The sequence below is a fragment of the Nicotiana tomentosiformis genome, chromosome 2, assembly GCF_000390325.3.
Source record: "Nicotiana tomentosiformis chromosome 2, ASM39032v3, whole genome shotgun sequence".
NCBI classification, from domain to species: Eukaryota; Viridiplantae; Streptophyta; class Magnoliopsida; order Solanales; family Solanaceae; genus Nicotiana; species Nicotiana tomentosiformis.
The window spans coordinates 3,719,866-3,741,992 of NC_090813.1; the positions used below are offsets into that span (position 1 = coordinate 3,719,866).

The following is a 22,127-nucleotide window of genomic DNA, read 5'->3' on the forward strand; positions in this document are numbered from 1 at the left end:
TATTAGGATATATTTCATCCCAATCTCAACCATTGGATGTATTTCATCTTAATCTTAACTGTCAAATGAATTTCATCCTTTTCTTATCTAGATAAAATAGACATAATTATTGACCGGATAATATTAGGATAGATTTCATCCCTATCTCAACCGTTGGATGTATTTCATCTTAATCTCAACCGTCGGATGAATTTTATCCTAATCTCAACCGTCAGATGGATTTCATCCTAATCTCTACACAATCTTCAATCTATAAAAATGAACATCATTTAGGAAAATAACTCAGGATTTCCAATTCATTTCAAAATCAAATCCAACCATATTTGTCTTTTGAAAATGAATTTCTATACTGAAGGTTCATCTAATAATAATGATGAAAATTGCTCATCATCATCATCATCATCTTTAGATTTAGATGATACTATTGCCGAAGAGCATCAAGTAATCTTGCAAAATATTTACAGGGATAACTATATGTTGCAGCATTTGCAAGAATATCAAAATAATAAAGTTTTCAGAGTTGGCTCCGTTCCAGGTCATTTGGTAATCAATCGAGATCGTGAAGCTGCCGATAATAATTTATTTCTCGATTATTTTTCAGATGATCCACGCTTTAATGATGGTGTGTTTCGTCGTCGATATCGAATGTCCCAAGATTCGTTCCTTCGTATTGTTGATGCAATTAAAGCTCATGATACGTACTTCGAACAACGCGTTGATGCGCTGGGTAGATTTGGATTATCTTGTTTACAAAAAGTTATAGTTGTCTTTAGAATGTTGACATACGGTTTGCCAACAGATGCCACTGATGAATATGTGAAAATTGGAGAGTCAACTTAATTGAAAGTATGAAGAGATTTTTTCGAGCTACCGTAGAGGTTTTTGGCGAGCAGTATTTGAGATCACCAACAACTAACGATGTTGCAAGGCTTCTTCACATCGGTGAGCAGCGTGATTGTCCAGGAATGCTAGGTAGTCTAGATTGCATGCATTGAAAATGGAAAAATTATCCAACAGCATGGGTTGGACAATATGCAGGGCGTAGTGGATCCCTAACAATTATTCTTGAAGCTGTAGCTGATTATGACCTTTGGATATGGCATGCATATTTTGGTATGCCCGACACCAATAATGACATTAATGTTTTAGACTCATCACATTTATTTTCTAATCTTGTTAAAGGTATTGCTTCTCCCGCCCATTATGTTATTCAAGGAAAAGAATATGATTTGGGTTACTATTTAGCCAACGGTATATATCCAAAATGGTCTACTATTGTGCAAACTATCTGTGAGCCACGTTCTCAAAAGAAAAAATATTTCGCGATGAAACAAGAATCATGTCGAAAAGCATTCGGAGTTTTGCAATCTCGTTTTGCAATTATTGCAGGGCCGTCATATTTTTGGAGGAAAGAAGTGCTCCATGATATATTAACTACATGTATTATACTGCACAACATGATAATCGAGGATGAACATGATCTTAATGCACCAATTCAAGATGCTTGGGAAGGTCCAACTCCAACAGTAGAAATAGTAGTAGATGAAAATTACCAATTTGAACAATTTTTAGCTCGGCACAAAAATATTAAGGACAAAGATGCGCATTTTGCACTTCGCAGTGCATTAATAGAGCATTTATGGGAGCAACATACTAATCTTGTAAGTTGAATATTTATGTAAAAATTAAACAAAATTTTACATAATATAATATTTATTTAATTATATATTATCAATGATTTTATTTTTATTTTAATTATACATTAATATGTATAATGTATAATATTTTCTTATAATTTATATTTATTTAAAAATTAAAGGTATAAAATAATTTTATATTAAATGATTATATAAGAAAGAAATATGAATTATATGGGATAAATATGTAAAAAAGAAAAAAGAAAGTATATATTTTATAAAGAAAATAATATAATATAGAAGAGAGAGAAGAATATAAAAAGAATATTCTTTTTTGGTGTAAAAAATAGTATAATGGGTTGGAGTTACTTTGCACCATTTTGGTGTAAAAACTAAACACCAAAATGGTGTAAAAAATGATGCAAGGGTTGGAGATGCCCTTAGTTCAAGCTCTGTGTTTATATTAAAAAATTTATTAATTAAATTTATACAAAAATTAACTCCAAAACTTAATTAGTAACACATTATGTTGCTATTCTAGAAAGAGGCGGAGCCAGAATTTGAAACTTATGGGTTCGAGATTCTAAATCTTTTAAGTTACTAGGTTCTAAATTAATAATTTATAAATATTCAATGAATTTCTTAAGACAAATACATGATTTGAACGAAAGCTACTGTGTTCGACCAAACCCGTAAGTTATACTCTCCATCCGCCCCTCATTCTAAAATTCAGAACTTAGAAGTTAAAATTCTAGCTCCACATGCATTCCACCGTTATTACAAACATGTTGGCTAACATTAATTCGAGTTCTCTAATGATGGTAGACAAATTAAAAATTAAATTTCTTAATCATGCATATACTTATATAAAATAAAGTCCAAATGCTAATTAACATAACTTAATTTATGTCAATTTCTCCACTTCAACTGGGACCCACTTTCACCTAGTATTACTATATAGAAGATGCTCTAGATGATAACACTACTTAGCCAAACGAGAAAACAAAGTGTGTGGTACAGTGGCTTAAGGCCTGAAAGCATAATGGTGGTACAGTTGTTTCTTTGAATTCTAAGAAGATAATCAAACCTTCCATTCCAACTCCTCTTTCTCTTAAATCCCACAAACTTTCCTTCGTTGATCAGGTGATTCATATATCTATTCCTATTGCATTATTTTACCCAAAAGTTGGCAATTATGCTGCGTACAAGTCATATGAACCTACCCTAGTATCTCAAGAGAAATCTCTTTCTAAAACACTTTCATTCTATTATCCTTATGCTGGACGACTAAAGAATGATTCCTCTGTTGATTGTAACGACACGGGAGTTGAGCTCTCCAACGTTCGTGTCCATTGTTCCATGTCCGAAATTTTCAAACACCCTTACACTGAAGCAGAACATGTAGTTTTTCCACAAGCTAAACCTCACGACCACAATAAAGGAAATTTAGCTATAGCTCAGGTAAGCTATTTTGATTGCGGAGGAATAGCAATTGGTGCATGCTTATCACACAAGATTGGAGACGGCTGCACCGCCAGCAATTTCTTGTACAATTGGGGGGTTTTGAGCCGTGATATAAGTGCAACACCGTCTCCTCGCTTTGTTGGAGAATCCATCTATCCCCAATGTAATGATCCTTCTGTTGTATCAAGTATCAAGTACGAAGAACCAACAGGATATCTACGGAAAAGGCTTATTTTCCCTGCTACTAAAGTAAACGCTCTCAAAGCAAAAATTTCTCTTGAATCAGGAGTCCAGAATCCAACCCGAACTGAAGTTGTGAGCGCGCTTCTTTATAAATGTGCTGTAGCTGCAAGAAGAGAGAATAATGTTGGTTCATTTAAACCATCTACCTTGTTTCAAGTTGCAAATATGCGTCAAAGGCTCAACCCACCTTTGTCTTACGATGCATGTGGAAATGTAATCTCTGGCTTTTTTGTGACAACAACTAATGAAAGGGAACTAAATTGTCCAAGATTGATACGAGAAATGAGGAAGGAGAAAGAGAAACTTCATGACCAACAAAAGAATGCTACGAAAAATGCAATTATCTCAGAAGTAGTTGATTCACTTGAAAAAAGGAAGGACGCCATTCCGTAGCAGTGAAGTTGATTATTATGTTTGTTCCAGTGTCCTAGTATTTCCTTTTTATAACATGGACTTTGGATGGGGACGGCCAGCTAGAGTGAGCATGGCAACTGGTCCTTTTAATAAGTATTTTTTTCTAATGGATAATCAAAGTGGAGGCGGAGTCGAAGCCATAGTCATGCTGGGCGAACAAGACATGGCTATATTTGAAAGAGATCCAGAGCTTCTGGAATTTGCTATACCAATTCCAAATCATTAAACCATCTTTTGGTCATCCTAAATCTTTTTATGTTTATAGTTTGAAGTCCCGTAAGCTTGTAACATGTGCTAAAGCATTTAATTTTGTGACTTTCGTTTTGGCTGCTTCATGTATCTGTAGCTGGTAATGGTGCAGATTAATGCATTTTTTAAACTGCTATTTGTGTTTTTCAAAGATGTGAAAAGAGTACGGACTTTGGTACAGAGCATAGATCATTTTAAGGACAACGACAAATCTAATACTATAATACCTAATTGCAGTTGCACTTTCATCAATCTCTTCCACAAATAGGTATGTCCTATTTGTTGGTTACAAGGACTATAGAAATCAAATAATTGAAAAGGCATCCCTCTATTGAATTGATTGTCCCAATTAATTAGTATTATTAATTTAGGTTGAAAGTCAAATAAATCAAGCATCTTTAAATGCAGATGCCACGCTACTAGAAACACATGGGTTTTTCACGGCAAAATCAGTGGGAAATTAGTGAGAAAATTGAGTTTTCACACCGCATTCCCACCGAAACGGATCACCGGAAAAAGTCCTGGTGGGAGAAAACTTCCCAGAGAAGTAGTGGGAAGTTTCCCACGATTTTCCCAACGAAGATTTAATAGGAAAAATAATGAAGTTTCCCACCAGCAATCCGTGGAAAGTATTATTAGTAATTTTTATTATTTTAATATATTAGCTAGGGAAATGGTAGGAAAAATGCATGTAATGAAAACAAAAGTATGAACTTTCCTACCGATATTAGTGGGAATCATGCAAGATCTGTAACTAAAAGGATGAACATTCCCACGGATTCAGTTGGGAAGTCTGGAAAATATTTTTGTGCATTGTGCTGCTTTTTATACTGCACCACCTACCAAACAAAAAATACAACCACCACCAACAAGCCTAAATACAATTAAACTTTCACATACAAAATTCAGCATTGATTCTGATCCATTTCATAAACATCCAATCAAAACATAAATATAATAAACCAATAATGCAACTAAACACTCAAATAAAAAATTCAGCATTCAATCTTATCCAATTGAATGGACTCCTCCAATGATTGTTTGAAATTTCGCAAGTCGATATAACTTTCCTGGGATGGTTGGATTGGCTTTCCTTGATCATCGGTTGGTTGGCTTTCAATGAACTCCTCCAACGATTGTTTGAAAGTATTCTGCAAAAAAGTTACAACTATTATATGAAAGAAAAAGCTTTCAGGCTTCATAAAGCTAAATCGAGTTCAAAATCTAATAATAATCCTCTAACCTTTGATTTTACATGAGTGAATATGATATTACCTTTGATTTTACAGGAGTGAAAGCTCCTTGGACAAGAATGGAGGATTTGCAAAGAAGAGAATGGGAGAGAATGAGAGTGAAAATGAAAAAAAAAAAAAGAAGGGATGTACTATAATAGGAAAGATATTCTCACTGATTCACTGGGAATATTTGTGGAATTGACTTATTAAATTCATTTTTTTGTGAAATGTTTTTAACCTCGCGGGTTTTTTGGACCAAAATTTAAATTTCAAAATTTTGAATTTTTTACTATATCTGCGGGAACATTAAAATAATTGTTTATCTTTAGATTCCCACCGTTTCACTAGGAAGAGTTTAATAATTTTATGTAGTAATTTCCTAATGTATTTTCCACTGATTCGGTGGGAAACAAATTGCACGCTTTTTTGCGCCAAATAATTCCTACCTATAGTGTGTGGGAATGTTTTAAAAACAAAAGATAAAAGAAAACCCTTCCATTTTCCACTGCATTTGTGGGAATATTAAAATAATTTTTTATCTTTAGATTCTCACCGTTTCATTGAAAAAAGTTTAACAATTTTATATAATAATTTTGCTAATGTATTTCCCACTGATTCGGTGGGAAACAAATTGTACTCTTTTTTGCACCAAATAATTCCCACCTATAGTCTGTGGGAACGTTTTTTAAAAAAAGGCAAAAGAAAACCCTTCCATTTCGCACTGAATTTTTCTAAATTGCAGTGAAAACTGCCACTGATAATATATGTGTGGAAATTTTTCCTGAAAACGTTGCATTTTTCTAGTAGTGCCATGAACTAGAGGAGCTCATATATTTATCAAAGAAAATGCGAATATTGTAGGGTCCTCACTAATTGTTCGGGGTATTTGCATCTATACCACTATTAAAGTTATACCACTTTGTATAAAAATTTGCAAGTCTACCCACTTTATGATTAATCTATGACTTATCGGGTTTGAAGTTGAAGGGAAAAAAATTGGTCTTAATAGCAATGTACTTGAGGCCAATTAAGTCTAAAGTACAAAAATTGCATTTAAGATGCACTTAAGGTCTGAGGTGCAATCAATATTTTCACACACTCAAGGCCAAATAGGTCTGAAGTGTAAATTTCTCATAAACACAAACTTGTTCTTCGAATTTCAACAATTCAACACACGATTCAATACCTAAATCTACTTCAAATGAGAAATTGAAAGAAACCTCCAAATATCTTAAAAAACAAACCCCGATCATCAATTTGTCAAAATAATAACAAATCTAACAAACCCATTTTGCAATTAAGAAGAAGAAAAAGAAAAAGAAAAAGAAACCCTAAGCAGTAACAAAAAAAAGAAAGAAAGCTACGATAATCCACTACTGTAAAATACCATAAACCAACTTACTCATAAACAGCTAAATCCACCCTCACCTTTGTTTTCGTAGAAGAAGGAGGAGGAAGAGGAAGAAAATACCAAAAGTTATCTGTACTTCGAGTACTAGTTAAACTATTTTTAAAAAAAATGTACAAATCAAATGGGAGAGAACAATTAAGACACCAAGTGAAATTTTTATAATTATTTTGATGATACAACACCACCAATAATGTTTAGTTTGTTAATTGATAATGTCTAAAGGTCAATTGGCCCAGTTTACCTAAAATAAGCACAATTGTCTCTCCTTCCTTTTTCTTTTTAGTTTTGAATGACATCATGTAACTTCTGCACAAAAGGAATTATTACAATAAAAACCTTTGAACTATGCATTATTTAGCAAGAACTTACAAAATCTCATTTGGTGGGCACTCCAAATTTAGCAGTTTGACATGTCATACGTTTGAAGATTTAAGTAATACAACCAAGGAAAAAATATTCTTCAGTATATGAGAATGATTAATATTGGGATAAGAACTTATTCTAATAAAAAATACTAAGCTAACATGTCCTTTGCTTATACAATTGTAAAATTTCCTTCATGTTTGACCACTCCACATTACAGAGACTACAGAAAACATCAAACCTCTTCAATGGCCAACCCTTTAGATCTGCAAAAACATGGCCAAATTTGCAATGAAGCATCTCAAATAGCAGTAGTAATAGTGCCATATTTAGAACAAGGACATCTCAATCCCCTCCTCAATCTCTCTCGTCTCCTCTCATCTTACAACATTCCCATATATTTCCTAGGCACTAGCACTAGTAATCGACAAGCAAAGTTTCGAGTATGTGGTTGGGACATTCTTGATTTTCCGACCATCCAATTTCATGACCTTGTACCTTCTAGTTCTTCCTCTACTCTTACGAACTCCTCTGGTGAGTCAATAATGGAGAAAAAAGGTTCATTTTTCACATCCATTTTGCTACTTCGTGAGCCTATTCGTGATTTTTTGCGAGAAATCTCAAGCACATATAGAAGGACAGTGGTCATTAATGACTCAGGTATAAAGAGACGGGTGCAGAATTTAAATCTGATGAATACAACTTTTAATCATAGGAATATATATATTTATGCTTTGTTACACGAATTTAGTTAAATTCGTTGAACCCATATTGCAGGTATGTCATGGGTTGTTCAAGATGCAGTTTCATTGCCCAAAACAGAATGTTACTGTTTTCACTCAATTTCTGTTTTCACTGCTCTGTCATTCGCCTGGGAAACAACAAGAAAGCCAGTTCCATCTCCAGAGGCTGAAATAATAGCAGAGCTTCCTCCGAGGGAAAACACGTTTGATTCAGAAACTTTGGAATACATAAAGCTGCAGCGTGAGGCAAGAGATTTTTATTCTATTGGTCTTCATAATTCTTGCAAAGAAATAGAAGGTGTTTTTATTGATTTGCTAGAAAAACAAAGAGAAAACAAGCAATGGGCAATTGGTCCACTAAATCCAGTGGAAATATCCAAGAAAAAAGCTGGATTGGATAAAAAAGATGACTTATTTTCATGGCTTGATAAACAAGATTTGAATTCAGTGATTTATGTTTCATTTGGGTCCACAACTACACTATCAAATGAACAAATCAAAGAGCTGGCACTTGGATTAGAACAAAGTGGACAAAAGTTCATATGGGTTCTAAGAGAAGCAGATAAAAAAGGGGGTGACAATGTCAAAAAAGGAAGTAACTTTGAGTTACCAAAAGGGTATGAAGAGAGAATAAAAGGAAAAGGGTATATAGAAAAAGATTGGGCACCCCAATTGGAAATCTTGGCACATCAATCAATTGGCGGATTTATGAGTCATTGCGGGTGGAATTCTTGTATTGAGAGCATTTCAATGGGAGTTCCAATAGCTGCTTGGCCGATACATTCGGATCAGCCAAGAAACACTGTGCTGATGACAGAAGTGCTGAAAATTGGCATCGTTGTGAGAGATTGGGAAAATCGACATGAATTAGTGAGTGCTGTGAAAATAGAAAATGCAGTGAGGAATTTGATGGATTCGGCAGAAGGAGAGGAGCTGAGGCGCAGAGTGGCAGAGTTGAGTGGCGCAGTGAAGAAATCAGTTAAGAATGGCGCCAGCCGCAAGGAGGTTGATTCCTTTGTTGCTCATATTACCAGATAAATTTACCTTTAGTTTCAGAATGTTGCAGTCAAAAAATAACAAGTACCGTAGTAACTCTATATATTAGGTCAAAACACAATAACTTAAAAAATAAAATATTAATTTATTATAACCAGTTAAATTGCACGACAATATAAAAATATCTACCGGTGCATACAATCTCAACTCGTTCTAAGTTACCATAAAAATAGAAATTAAATTTATTTTAATATTGAGATGCACCAACTTGTTTATGAGAGATCTAATTGATAGCCTTTACCCATGTTCTAAGTCATTGGGAAGCTAAATTGGCTTCAATTGTTTGTCTCCTTATGTGAGGTTGTTTAATGTATGTCTGCCAACGAAAGGCCTGGGTTTTATAGAATGTGCCAATAAATATATTGAGATAAGTTCAGAGGACAATAATTGTATACGTAAGGGACAGAAAAGATATTAAGTTGAAATTAATAAGAGAGTGAAAGCTAAAGGTTTGATCAAATGCTACATGTTTAGCATTGTCGTTTTCCTGAGCTTCATTATTATGGAGAAAATCAAATAATGTAGAGGTCATAATTTGCTTTAAGAATTTAGCATATAAATCAAAAATTATTTTAGAATTAACATTATAAGTGCGATTTTAACTTGTTGTAGCAATAAATAACTTAAATTATTTTTCAGATTGTTGATTCACTTTTACTATAGCTAGTTCTTGATAGTTGGCATTTAAGCGATTTGACAGTCTTAAGAATTCTTTACGCCGTATTGAAAAATTTTGGAAACTATATAGATAGAAGGAGAGTTTTGGCACAACTAGTAAAATAGTTGTTTAAGATGACTAGAAGGTCACATGTTTGAGCCGTGAAAACAGTATTGGAACCAAAACTTTGTAAACTCATTCTCCCTCACTCATATGTATCTACTTAGTATATGTTCTCAAATATATTTCTCTCTATTCATGGCCTGTATATCACTTTTACTGACTTTGGTTCAGATATATTTTTCTGTCCACCAAATAAAAGACTGTAAGAAACAAAAAGCATACGATTATATATCTAGAAAATCTGATATCTTAATTTTTTATTATTTGGACAATTTAACGCAATCGTTCAAAAATGCATGTATGTGAATATGTGAGACTTCTTTCAATTACTCGACGGCCGCCCAACTAATAAAGAAAGCGAAAATATTGACATTGACGCTTGTGCTTTGTTCATTTAACCTTGACAAAGTAAAAGTAAAACAAAATTCTACACTCTTTGTGGCAGAACATGAAACAGGTTCAAAGTAATTAATTTTATCATCAAGTTATATTTACTGTATAAATAAATAACTACAGTAATGTTTTATCTTGTGATGTGTGCGATGAAAGAGTTCATCTCCTTGCGACTGCCATCACCATCTACCACAGATTTGCTCATTTTATCTCCTACTGAATCCATCAATCTTTTAACACATTCTTTTACTATAACTGAAGTCACCAACTCACTTCTGAGTGCCCAATCCTTCAACACTATGCCAATTTTCAACACATCCGTCACCAAAAACGCATTTCTTGGCTGATCCGAATGCATTGGCCAAGCTGCTATTGGCACTCCCATTGAAATACTTTCCATACAAGAATTCCATCCGCAATGACTCATGAATCTGCCTGTCGATAAATGCCCCAAAATTTCCAATTTCGGAGCCCAATCTCTCACTATATGCCCTCTTCCTTCCAATATTTCATCGTACCCTTTTGGTAACTACCTTTTCTAACATCCCCAGCATCTCGCAATAACTATATGAACTTTTGCTGGCTTTGTTCCAAACCCATTGCTAGCTCTTTGTTAGAGATAAAGGTCAATCTCTATAAGTTAGGATAGTAATCTCTATTAGTTAGGATAACTAAGTTCCGTTAGCTATATTTTAGGATATATGATTGTTCTGTTAGTTACCTTATCTCCTTAGTCTTCTATAGTGTGTTGTAGACTGTTGTATATATATTCAACAATGTACTCAATAGAAAACCATCTAATTCTCTCAACATCCTATCTCATAACACTCTTTGATTTCATGATCTTAAAGTGAAGTCGTTGTTCCAAACGACACAAATATGACAGAATTTCGATCTTGAATGTTGAGCCACTTGAGGCATTTATGACGTTTATTTGAACCTTTTTTATGAGATATTAGTATCACCGGGTTTAATGGATCAACAACCCATTGTTTATGACTTACAGGTTATTCTTTTGCTAGCAAATCAAGATACAATCCTTCAATTTCATGGCAAGTGTTAGGATCGGGAATCCGGGTAGTGCGAAATTTAGCCAAACAACGGTATAATGACAATAACAAAGATAATTGAGGTTGATAATAACGGCAATTAAAGAATATAAAGAAGACACAAATTTAACGTGGTTCGGTCAAGATGACCTGCGTCCACAAGCGGAGATGAGCAATTTTACAATACCAACAAGAGTACAAAAGAGAGTACAAAATTAGAGTAAATACTCTAATTAATCCCAAATACCCCAAGAGAATAACCTCACAAGATCACTCCAAAGAAAGAGTTCACACAAGTGTTTTCCAACACTCACTCTCTTACATAATACTCTATAATGAAATAAAAGGAGGAGAAAGAAAGATAAGAGTGAAAAGCTCTTGAATTGGTTTGTTTGCAAATGAGGAGAAACTCCTCTATTTATAGCAAGAAATCCTTGGCCTAATAATGGATATTATGTCATGGCAAATGTCATGATCCATAATTTTTGTTATAATGGATATTATGCCATGAAAAATGTCATGAAAATTTGGCCATATTACAGCAATAATGGTATAAATCAATAACTTCCCTGAACTCTGTTTGTACTCGGGAAAATTCTAAGAATTCTTGGGTAAAGCAGCCTTCTATTGATGGAAGGTTTGCGTCAATAGATTTTCCAGCAAAATCCAGGGCGAGTGAGTGAATATTAAGAGCTGAGATGCTACGAAAGCAATAGCACTCAACATTTGCTATAGAAGGTGCATCTTGGAGTAGCCAAGCTATTAAAGAATCATAAATAACAATCACTCGTTTGTTGCACCTCGCGAGTTCACGTAAAAGAGAAGTGATTGGGTCGCGGAGATGACACGTGGCATGAAAAGATGGCATAAGTTGGGAAGGAAATTTGGTTGAGGATTGTGGATTAGGAGGTGGAATTTCGTAAGATGGGGTGGAAAATTTGTGAAAATGGATGTTAGATATGGAATGTGGGTCCCACCCTTGAACTCGAATTTTCGCTTGGCGGGTGTGCGTGGTGGTTCCGACGTAATGGAGTGGGAGGTGATAGGCGGAGATGAGGCGCGAGAGGTGGAGGAGTTGGTTCAGATGACCTTGTGCCGGAAGTGGCACCATTACTAAAACCAAGTCAAGATTGCTAGTTTTGGCCATTGAACAGATGTTGGCAATTACTTCAACAAAGTAGTTGTTGTATATGTAGTAACAAGTTATGAATTAAAATTGTTTAAATAGGAATAGATTAGAGAACTTTTTTATTGAGAGATTGACAAAGTTAGCCGCTCGGCAAAAATTATAAACAATCGCTAGCCCACAATTGCACATTACAACTTGTAGCCAAAAACAAATAAATTATGTTAATCAACATTCTTTTTTCCCGTTTTTACTATTTATAAGAGGTTAAATTCTCATAATACTTTTTTCCCCATAAATCCTCATAATACTCGGTTATGTTTTGGTAACTACTAACTATATCTGGATGAAAATAGAGATATGATCAATTTAACTACTTCAAATTAAATTTATCAAGTCAACTGTCATAGAAACAATCTTACCATCTTTTCTCTTCTTTCTTTTTTTGCTTTTGAAAAGGATTATGATCCAGAATCTATTCCAATATTTATTAATCTATTATATTATTTAATCGTGTCTTGTTGAAAATGGTTAATAAACAGCACATTAACAATGATATCTATTATATTATATCAATCTTGTCTTCTTTCTTGGAAACAAATCATTCACCCAAAAAAATAATTGTAATAAAAATCAATAATACAAACTCTCGGCACTTCTTTTCGGGCCAAAACTCCAAAATTGTCTTTATTCCATTACTTCCATTCTTATTTTATACAAAATTTCATCTTGCCTTACAAAATTCTCATGGTTCAATATATATATATTTTCACGGATTCTATAATCTTCACAACTCAATTCTTTTGTTTAATTCACATTGCTTCTCCTTCTTCATAACAACAATCAGAATGGATGGTGACACTGTATAATTCATGGTATACTAACTAAGTATACTGTATAATAAGTGTATACTTAATGTAAACTCACTGAATATATACTTCTTATACATTATATATTAAGTATACATAAATGATACCATTTGTATACAATAATTTTACATGATACACTTTTTGAATTATAGAAGTTTTATGATTGTTCTTTCTGAGATAGCTATACATAATGTTGAAATATATACTAAATAGACTGTCACTATATAATTTATATACAATAGACTGTCACTATATAAAATAAACTGTCATTATACAAAAAATATACTAAATAGACTGTCACTATACAAAATATATATGAAATAAACTGTCACTATACAAAATATCTACAAAATAGACTGTCACTATATAATTTATATATAATAGACTGTTACTATACGATTTATATATGAAATAGTCTTCGCACCTGCGCATGAGGGACCGCATGTGGGTGCTCGCGGAAGCGTGAAGCTGGTCGCAGAAGCGACCTCGGAAAGGCTGGCTGGGGAGGCTTCGCAGAAGCAGTTTGTCACGACCCAAAACTAACCCCCTGTCGTGATGGTGCCTATCGTGGAACTACGCAAGCCGACTCATTTCCAAAACAAAATGATATTTTCATTTCAAAGATAATTTTAAGGTTATTTAATTTCAAGGTTATTTAACATAAAAACCTCCATTTAAAGAGTTCAAATCAAAGAAAAACAGAAGTGCAGAAAAGAAAAGCCCGACATCGGGGTGTCACTAGTCATGAGCATCTACTATAATCTGTCTAACAATATCAAGGCTAACTCAGCCTGAAAAATAGCTAAATACTACTAGAGGAAGATAAGAGGGAGAAGAGCAGGGGCTGCGATTGCCAAACAGCTACCTTGCTATCTCCAAGAAAAATCTGCAACCAGAACACTCAATAACCGCTACCGTATCCAGCCACACCTAGATCTGCACACAAGGTGCAGGGAGTAACGTGAGTACGCCAACTCAGTAAGTAACAACAATAAATAAAGACTGAGCAGTAGTGACGAGCAATAAAGCATATAATGTTCATATCAGGAAATCTCAGTAAAATACCACATGCTCTTAAAAATCAGGATTTGAATCAAATATTTCGTTTAAACCCAATTCCAGTAAAAATCATTTAAAGACATTTTTCCAACAGTTTTTCAAACAAAGGCTCAATGCAAAGGTGAGCAAATTGATGAAATCATAAACAGCCCATCAGGCAAACCTCACAGTCACTCTTGCCACTCGGGCATACCTCACAATCACTCTTGCCACTCGGGCATACCTCACAGTCACTCATGCCTCCCAGTCACTCAGCACTCGGCACTCGCCACTCGCACTCAGTAGGTACCTGCGCTCACTGGGGGTGTGTACAGACTCCGGAGGGGCTCCTTCAGCCCAAGCACTATAATCTGCACGGACAACTCACGTGCGATAATAATAAAGTATGTTGCAGGCGGGCAGCCCCGATCCACACTCATCCTCACAAATCAGGCCCTCGGGCATTTCAGTAAAACAGGGCATTCGGCCCAAAATATTTATATGCATCAAAATAGAGTCATAAAACGGAGTTATGCGGTAAACAAGTATAACCATGACTGAGTATAGATTTTCAATCGAAAATAATGAGAGGATGGTAAGAGACAGCCCCTAAGGGTCCAAACAACATTGGCGCAAGGCCCAAACATGGCATTCAGCCCAATTTACATAAAATCTTTCTAAATCATATAAGTATCAATGGTTTCAACAAAGTATGCAACTTTACAGTTGCTACGGGGTGGACCAAGTCACAAATCCCCAACAGTGCACGCCCACACGCCCGTCACCTAGCATGTGCGTCACCTCAAAATAATAGAATGATACGAAATCCGGGGTTTCATACCCTCAGTACTAGATTTACAATCGTTACTTACCTCAAACCGATCAAATCTCTACCCCTCAATGCTCTTGCCTCTGGACTCGGCCTCCAAATGCTCCAAATCTATTCACAATTAGTAGAATACCATCAATATACGCTAATGGAATGAATTCCACAAGAAAAGCTTCAAAATTAGACCAAAACCTGAAATTGGCTCAAAAAATCACCTGTGGGGCCCACGTCTCGGAATCCGAAAAAAGTTATAAAATCCGAAAGCCCTTTCAATCACGAGTCTACCCATACCTATTTTACCAAAATCCGACCTCAACTCGACCCTCAAATGTATAAATTTTATTTCCAAATTTCTAAGTTCCAATCTCCGATTTACACTTCAAAATCATGTAATCTAGCCGGATTATTCGATGATAATTCAATATTTTGGAGTAGAAATGATAACAAGGGACTTACCTCAAGTTTTTCCTTGAAAATATACCAAAACCCGGCTCTCCTCAAGCTCCAATTTGCCAAAAATGGCGAATGGGACGAAGTCCCTGTTTTTATAATTCTGCCCAGACATCCTCGATCTTCGATCGAGGTCCTCGATCCTGCCCCTCGATCTTGGCCTTCGATCTTGGCCCTCGATCCTAGGCCTCGATCCTGACCCTCGACCCTGGGCTCGATCATATCTTCGATCGTGGCCCTCGATTCTGGGCTCGATCATGTCTTCGATCGTGCCCCTCGATTCTGGGCTCGATCGTGTCTCCGATCGTGTCCCTCGATTCCAGGATCGATCGCTGGGAGATTGCTAGGCTCGATCGCTGGGTTCGATAGCTGGGCAGAAGCAATTTCCAACAGAAGGAAATTGCAACAGCTGTTCTAGTTCAATTTTTGATCCGTTAACCATCTGAAACTCACCCGAGGCCCTCGGGACCTCAACCAAATATACCAACAAGTCCTAAAACATCATACGAACTTAGTCGAATCCTTAAATCACCTCAAACAACGCTAAAACCATGAATTACACCCCAATTCAAGCCTAATGAACTTTGAAATTTCTAATTTCTACAAACAACTCCGGAACCTATCAAATCACGTCCGATTGACCTCAAATTTTGCACACAAGTCCTAAATGACATAACAGGGGTATTCCAATTTTTAGAATCAGATTCCGACCCCGATATCAAAAAGTCAACCCCCCGGTCAAACTTCTCAAAATAAAACTTTCGGCATTTCAAGCCTAATTCCTCTACGGACTTCCAAATAATATTTCGGACACGCTCCTAAGCCCAAAATCACCATACGGAGCTATTGAAATCATCAAAATTCAAATCCGAGGTCGTTTACATATAGGTCCATATCCGATCCATTTTTCTAACTTAAAATTTTTAATTATGAGACTAAGTGTCTCATTTCACCCCGAGTCCCTTCCGGACTCGAATCAACTAACCCGATATAACATAATATAGTTGAATAACACAAAAAGAAGTAGGAATGGGGAAAACAGGGTTATAAGTCTCGAAATGACTGGCCGGGTCGTTACATCCTCCCCCTCTTAAACATCCTTTCGTCCTCGAACGGGTCTAGAAACATACCTGGAGTCTCGAATAGGCGTTGATATCTGCTCCGCATCTCCCGCTCGGTCTCCCAAGTGGCCTCCTCCACAGGTTGACCTCTCCATTGCACCTTCACTGAAGCTATATCCTTTGACCTCAACCTTCGAAGCTGCCGATCCAAAATAGCCACTTGCCTTGCATCATAAGTCATATCACCCTCTAACTGAACCGTGCTGAAATCCAAAACATGCGAGGATCTCCAATATACTTCCAGAGCATGGAAACATGAAACACTGGATGCACACTCGACAAGTTGGGTGGCAAGGCAAGCTTATAAGCCACCTCTCCTATCCTCTGAAGCACCTCAAAAGGCCCAATGAACCGGGGGCTCAACTTGCCCCTCTTACCAAACCTCATAACACCCTTCATGGGTGATACCTTCAGCAAAACCTTCTCCCCAACCATAAAAGACACATCACAGACCTTCCTATCCGCGTAGCTCTTCTGCCTAGACTGCGCCGTGCGAAGCCGCTCTTGAATCAATTTCACCTTATCTAATGCGTCCTGGACCAAGTCTGTACCTAGGAGCCTAGCCTCACCCGGCTCAAACCATCCAACCGGATATCTACACCTCCTCCCATACAAAGCCTCGTACGGAGCCATCTGAATGCTCGACTGATAACTGTTGTTATATGCAAACTCTGCGAGTGGCAGAAACTGGTCCCATGAACCCCCAAAATCAATGACACAAACACACAACATGTCCTCCAATATCTGAATAGTGCGTTCGGACTGCCCGTCCTTCTGAGGGTGAAAAGCTGTGCTTAACTTAACCTGAGTACCCAACTCTCGCTGCACGACCCTCCAAAACTGCGATGTGAACTGAGTACCCCTATCTGAAATGATGGAAACTGGGACACCATGCAGGCGAACGATCTCTTGGATGTAAATTTCAGCCAACCGCTCTGAAGAGTAAGTAGTACCAATTGAAATGAAGTGCGCGGACTTGGTCAGCCGATCCACAATAACCCAAATAGCGTCGAACTTCCTCGAAGTCCGTGGGAGCCCAACTACAAAGTCCATAGTGATCCGCTCCCATTTCCACTCTGGGATCTCTAACCTCTGAAGCAAGCCACCTGGTCTCTGATGCTCATACTTAACCTGCTGACAGTTTAGACACCGAGCCACAAACCCAACTATATCCTTCTTCATCCGCCTCCACCAATAGTGCTGCCTCAAATCCTGGTACATCTTCGCGGCACCCGGATGGATGGAATACCGTGAGCTGTGGGCCTCTTCAAGAATCAGCTCTCGAAGCCCATCTACATTAGGCACACACATCCGGCCCTGCATTCTCAGCACCCTGTCATCATCAATAGTCACATCCCTAGCATCACCTCTCCGAACCTTGTCCTGAAGAACGAGCAAGTGAGGGTCATCATACTGACGCTCCCTGATACGGTCTTAAAGAGAAGACCTGGAGGCCACACAAGCCAATACCCGACTAGGCTCCGAAATATCCAATCTGACAAGCTGGCCTACCAAGGTCTGAACATCTAATGCCAAAGGTCTCTCTGCTGCTGGAAGATAGGCTAAACTCCCCAAACTCTCTGCCCGGTGACTTAAAGCATCGGCCACCACATTGGCCTTCCCCGGATGGTACAAGATAGTGATATCATAGTCCTTAAGAAGCTCCAACCATCTCCGCTGACGCAAATTAAGATCCTTCTGCTTTAACAGATACTGCAGACACCGGTGATCAGTATAGATCTCACAATGAACCCCATACAAATAATGACGCCAAATCTTCAAGGCGTGAACAATGGCTGCTAACTCAAGATCATGGATAGGATAGTTCTTCTCATGGGTCTTCAAGTGGCGCGAGGCATAGGCAATCACCCTACCCTCCTGCATCAAAACACAACCAATGCCTATCCTTGAGGCATCACAATACACGGTGTAAGAACGTGAAGCTGATGGCAACACTAACACTGGAGCTGTGGTCAAAGCAGTCTTGAGCTTCTGAAAGCTCTCCTCACATTCATCCGACCACCTGAATGGAGCACCCTTTTGGGTCAATTTGGTCAAGGGCGATGCAATAGATGAAAATCCCTCCACAAAGCGACGGTAGTAACCCGCCAAACCAAGAAAGCTCCTAATCTCCGTGGCTGAGGACGGTCTAGGCCAACTCTGCACCGCCTCTATCTTCTTCGGATCCACCTGAATACCCTCACTGGACACCACGTGCCCCAAGAATGCTACTGAACTGAGCCAAAACTCACATTTAGAGAACTTTGCATAAAGTTTCTCCTCCTTCAATCTCTGCAATACAGCCCTCAAATGCTGAGAGTGCTCTTCCTAGCTACGAGAGTACACCAGGATGTCCTCAATGAATACAACGATGAATGAGTCCAAATAGGGCTGGAATACAATGTTCATCAGATGCATGAACGCTGCTGGGGCATTGGTCAGCCCAAAAGACATCACCATAAACTCATAATGGCCATATCGGGTTCTGAAAGCTGTCTTGAGAATATCTGAATCCCAAATCTTCAGCTGGTGGTAACCGGACCTCAAATCAATCTTGGAGAACACCCTCGCTCCCTGAAGCTGGTCGAATAAGTCATCAATGCGAGGCAAAGGATACTTGTTCTTGACTGTGACCTTGTTCAACTGCCTGTAATCAATACACATTCTCATGGAACCATCCCTCTTTTTCACAAATAGAACCGGTACACCCCAAGGTGACACACTAGGCCGAATAAACTCCTTATCAAGGAGTTCCTGAAGCTATTCTTTCAATTCCTTTAACTCCGCCGGTGCCATACGATACGGCGGAATAGAAATGGGCTGAGTGCCCGGCACCAAATTGATACCAAAGTCAATATCCATGTTAGGCGGCATGCCCGGTAGGTCTGAAGGAAACACATCCGAAAAATCATGTACCACCGGAACAGAATAAATGATAGGAGTCTCTACACTAAAATCCCTCACAAAATCCAAATAAGATAGGCAACCCTTCTCAACCATGCGCTGAACCTTCAAATATGAAATCACCCTACTTGGTACATAATCTATAGAACCGCTCCACTCAACCCTCGGATTCCCAGCATAGCCAACGTCACCGTCTTAGCGTGACAATCTAGAACAGCATGACATGGAGATAACCAATCCATACCCAATATCACATCAAAGTCAACCATATTGAGCAACAATAGATCTACTCGGGTCTCCAGACCCCCAATAATCACCACACATGACCGATATACGCGGTCCACAATAATAGTATTGCCCACAGGAGTAGATATATGTACAGATGAAACTAAGAACTCATGGGGAATATCCAGAAAATGGGCGAAATACGAGGAAACATATGAATACGTGGAACCAGGGTCAAATAATACTGAGGCATCTCTGTGGCAAACTGAGACAATACCTGTAATCACAGCGCCTGATGCAATAGCATCTGGTCTGGCAGGGAGAGCATAGAAACGAGCCTGACCACCCCCTCATCTGCCTCCTCCTCTAGGGCGACCCCTAGCTGACTGACCTCCACTCCGAGCTGACTGGGCGGGTGGTGAGGTAGCTGGTGCTGTAGTCGGAGGCTGACTCCTCTGCTGAGATAGACCTCCATGATGACGAGTACACTGCCTCCACATATGCCCAAGATCCCCACACTCAAAATAACTCCCTGGTGCTGGCAGCGGAAACTGAAGGGAACCCCTAGCACCGGGATGACTGGTAGGAGAACCTGGCATGGAAGAGCCCTGAACAGGTGGAGCACGGGACGAACTCTGAACTGGAAGGGCACTAAGTGATGAGTGGCCTTATGAAAACTGTGAGAACCCTGGCCAGATGATGCACCCCGATGAAATGGCCGAGCTGACTGAGCCTGTCTGAAAGGACGACCTCTACCGTGCTGGAATTGACCCCCAAAAGGAGCACCGCTGAATCCACCCTGACCACGAGGCCTCTTGGCCTCCCGCTCAACCCTCTCCTGACCGCGAACTATCTCAATCTGCCGAGCAATATTGACAACCTCATCAAAGGTAGCACCCGAAACTCGCTCCCTGGTCATGAGCAACTGTAGCTGATAAGTGAGGCCATCAATAAACCTCATGATCCTCTCTCTGTCCGTGGGAACCAACCAGATAGCATGACGGGCCAACTCGGAGAATCGCATCTCATATTGCGTCACAAACATATCACCCTGGTGTAGCCGCTCAAACTGTCTACGCAGCTCCTCTCTACGGGATCAAGGCACGAACTTCTCCAAAAAGACCATAGAGAACTGCTGCCAAGTAAGGGGTGTTGCGCCAACAGGCCTACGCCTCTCGTAAGTCTCCCACCATCTGAGTGCAGCCCCGGAAAACTGAAAGGTAGTGAACAAGACCCCATAAGTCTCCAAAATACCAGCAGTACGGAGTATCCTCTGACACCTGTCCAAAAGGTCCTGAGCATCCTCTCTCTCTGTGCCACTGAAAGGTGGTGGCTGAAGTCTCCCAAACCTCTCCAACCTACGCTGATCATCCTCAGGCATAGCAGGAAACACATAATCCTGAGTAACAGCAACCGGATGGGCTGGTGGTGCCTCTGGTGTCTAAAGTCCCTGAATAACCTGCTCGGGTGTGCGAGCGATGGGAGTCTGAGTGCCTCCCCTGGCCTGAGAAGTGGTTGCGGCCGTCAAAATAGAGACCGCCTGAGCAAGGCCAGTACACGCTGTCAGAATCTGAGCTAGGTCCTCTTGAAGGCCTGGAATCACAATAGGTACATGTGGTGCCTGAGCTGGTGCATCAACAACTGGAACTTGGTCCTGATCTGGGATAACCGGTGGATCTGTAGGTACTGCCCCAACTGCTGTACGGGCTACACCTATGCCCCTACCACGGCCTCTACTACGGACTCGGCCTCTCGCGGCCCTGGCTGGTGGTACTGGTGGCGGGCCCTCCTGACCGGTAGCACGAGTCCTCACCATCTGTGAGAGAATGAAACAACAGATGTTCAGTTACTAGAATCAACAGATTCGCATGACAAGAATTCAAGAATGTGGAGTTTACTAAAGGTTCTGCAGCCTCCTGAAGATAAGTACAGACGTCTCTGTACCGATCTGCAAGACTCTTCTAAACCCGCTCATGACTCGTGATACCTATGTAACCTAGGCTCTGATACCAATCTGTCACGACCCAAAACTAACCCCCTGTCGTGATGGCGCATGGAACTAGGCAAGCCGACTCATTTCCAAAACAAAACAATATTTTCATTTCAAAGATAATTTCAAGGTTATTTAACATAACATAAAAAACCTCCATTTAAAGAGTTCAAATCAAAGAAAAATAGAAGTGCGAAAAAGAAAAGCCCGACATCGGGGTGTCACTGATCATGAGCATCTACTATAATCTGTCTAACAATATCAAGGCTAACTCAGCCTGAAAAATAGCTAAATACTACTAAAGGAAGATAAGAGGGAGAAGAGCAGGGGTTGCGATCGCCAAACAGCTACCTTGCTATCTCCAAGAAAAATCTGCAACCAGAACACTAAATAACCGCTACCGTGTCCAGCCACACCTGGATCTGCACACAAGGTGCAGGGAGTAATGTGAGTACGCCAACTCAGTAAGTAACAACAATAAATAAAGACGGAGCAGTAGTGACGAGAAATAAAGCATATAATGTTCATATCAGGAAA

At 38.8% G+C, this 22,127-nt stretch overlaps 2 protein-coding genes and 3 pseudogenes across 2 annotated transcripts; 3 read left to right on the forward strand and 2 right to left on the reverse strand.

Annotated features, from left to right (window-relative positions):
• Nucleotides 1-336: 336 nt before the first annotated feature.
• On the forward strand, nucleotides 337-1,670 carry LOC108942789 (uncharacterized; annotated as a pseudogene).
• A 752-nt stretch (nucleotides 1,671-2,422) lies between these two features.
• On the forward strand, nucleotides 2,423-4,185 carry LOC104094413 (acyltransferase Pun1-like; annotated as a pseudogene).
• Nucleotides 4,186-7,140: 2,955 nt separating this feature from the next.
• On the forward strand, nucleotides 7,141-9,768 carry LOC138906356 (zeatin O-xylosyltransferase-like). Its single transcript, XM_070194916.1, has 2 exons — nucleotides 7,141-7,676; nucleotides 7,794-9,768. The coding sequence occupies exons 1-2, from the start codon at nucleotides 7,178-7,180 to the stop codon at nucleotides 8,795-8,797; spliced, it is 1,503 nt and encodes a 500-aa protein (XP_070051017.1). The 5' UTR covers nucleotides 7,141-7,177; the 3' UTR covers nucleotides 8,798-9,768.
• A 174-nt stretch (nucleotides 9,769-9,942) lies between these two features.
• Nucleotides 9,943-10,604, reverse strand: LOC117273676 (zeatin O-glucosyltransferase-like; annotated as a pseudogene).
• Nucleotides 10,605-11,555: 951 nt separating this feature from the next.
• Nucleotides 11,556-12,185, reverse strand: LOC138904247 (zeatin O-glucosyltransferase-like). The gene has a single exon (XM_070192752.1). It carries the CDS (start codon nucleotides 12,183-12,185, stop codon nucleotides 11,556-11,558), a length of 630 nt encoding a protein of 209 aa, XP_070048853.1.
• Nucleotides 12,186-22,127: the final 9,942 nt, after the last annotated feature.

Excerpts from the sequence above, each read along its gene's own strand:
- LOC138904247 (XM_070192752.1), bottom strand. The coding sequence starts at position 12,185 with ATGGCCAAAACTAGCAATCTTGACTTGGTTTTAGTAATGGTGCCACTT.
- LOC138906356 (XM_070194916.1), top strand. The coding sequence starts at position 7,178 with ATGTCCTTTGCTTATACAATTGTAAAATTTCCTTCATGTTTGACCACT. Across the intron at positions 7,677-7,793 it reads AGTGGTCATTAATGACTCAG|GTATGTCATGGGTTGTTCAA; the intron begins GTATAAAGAGAC and ends CCCATATTGCAG.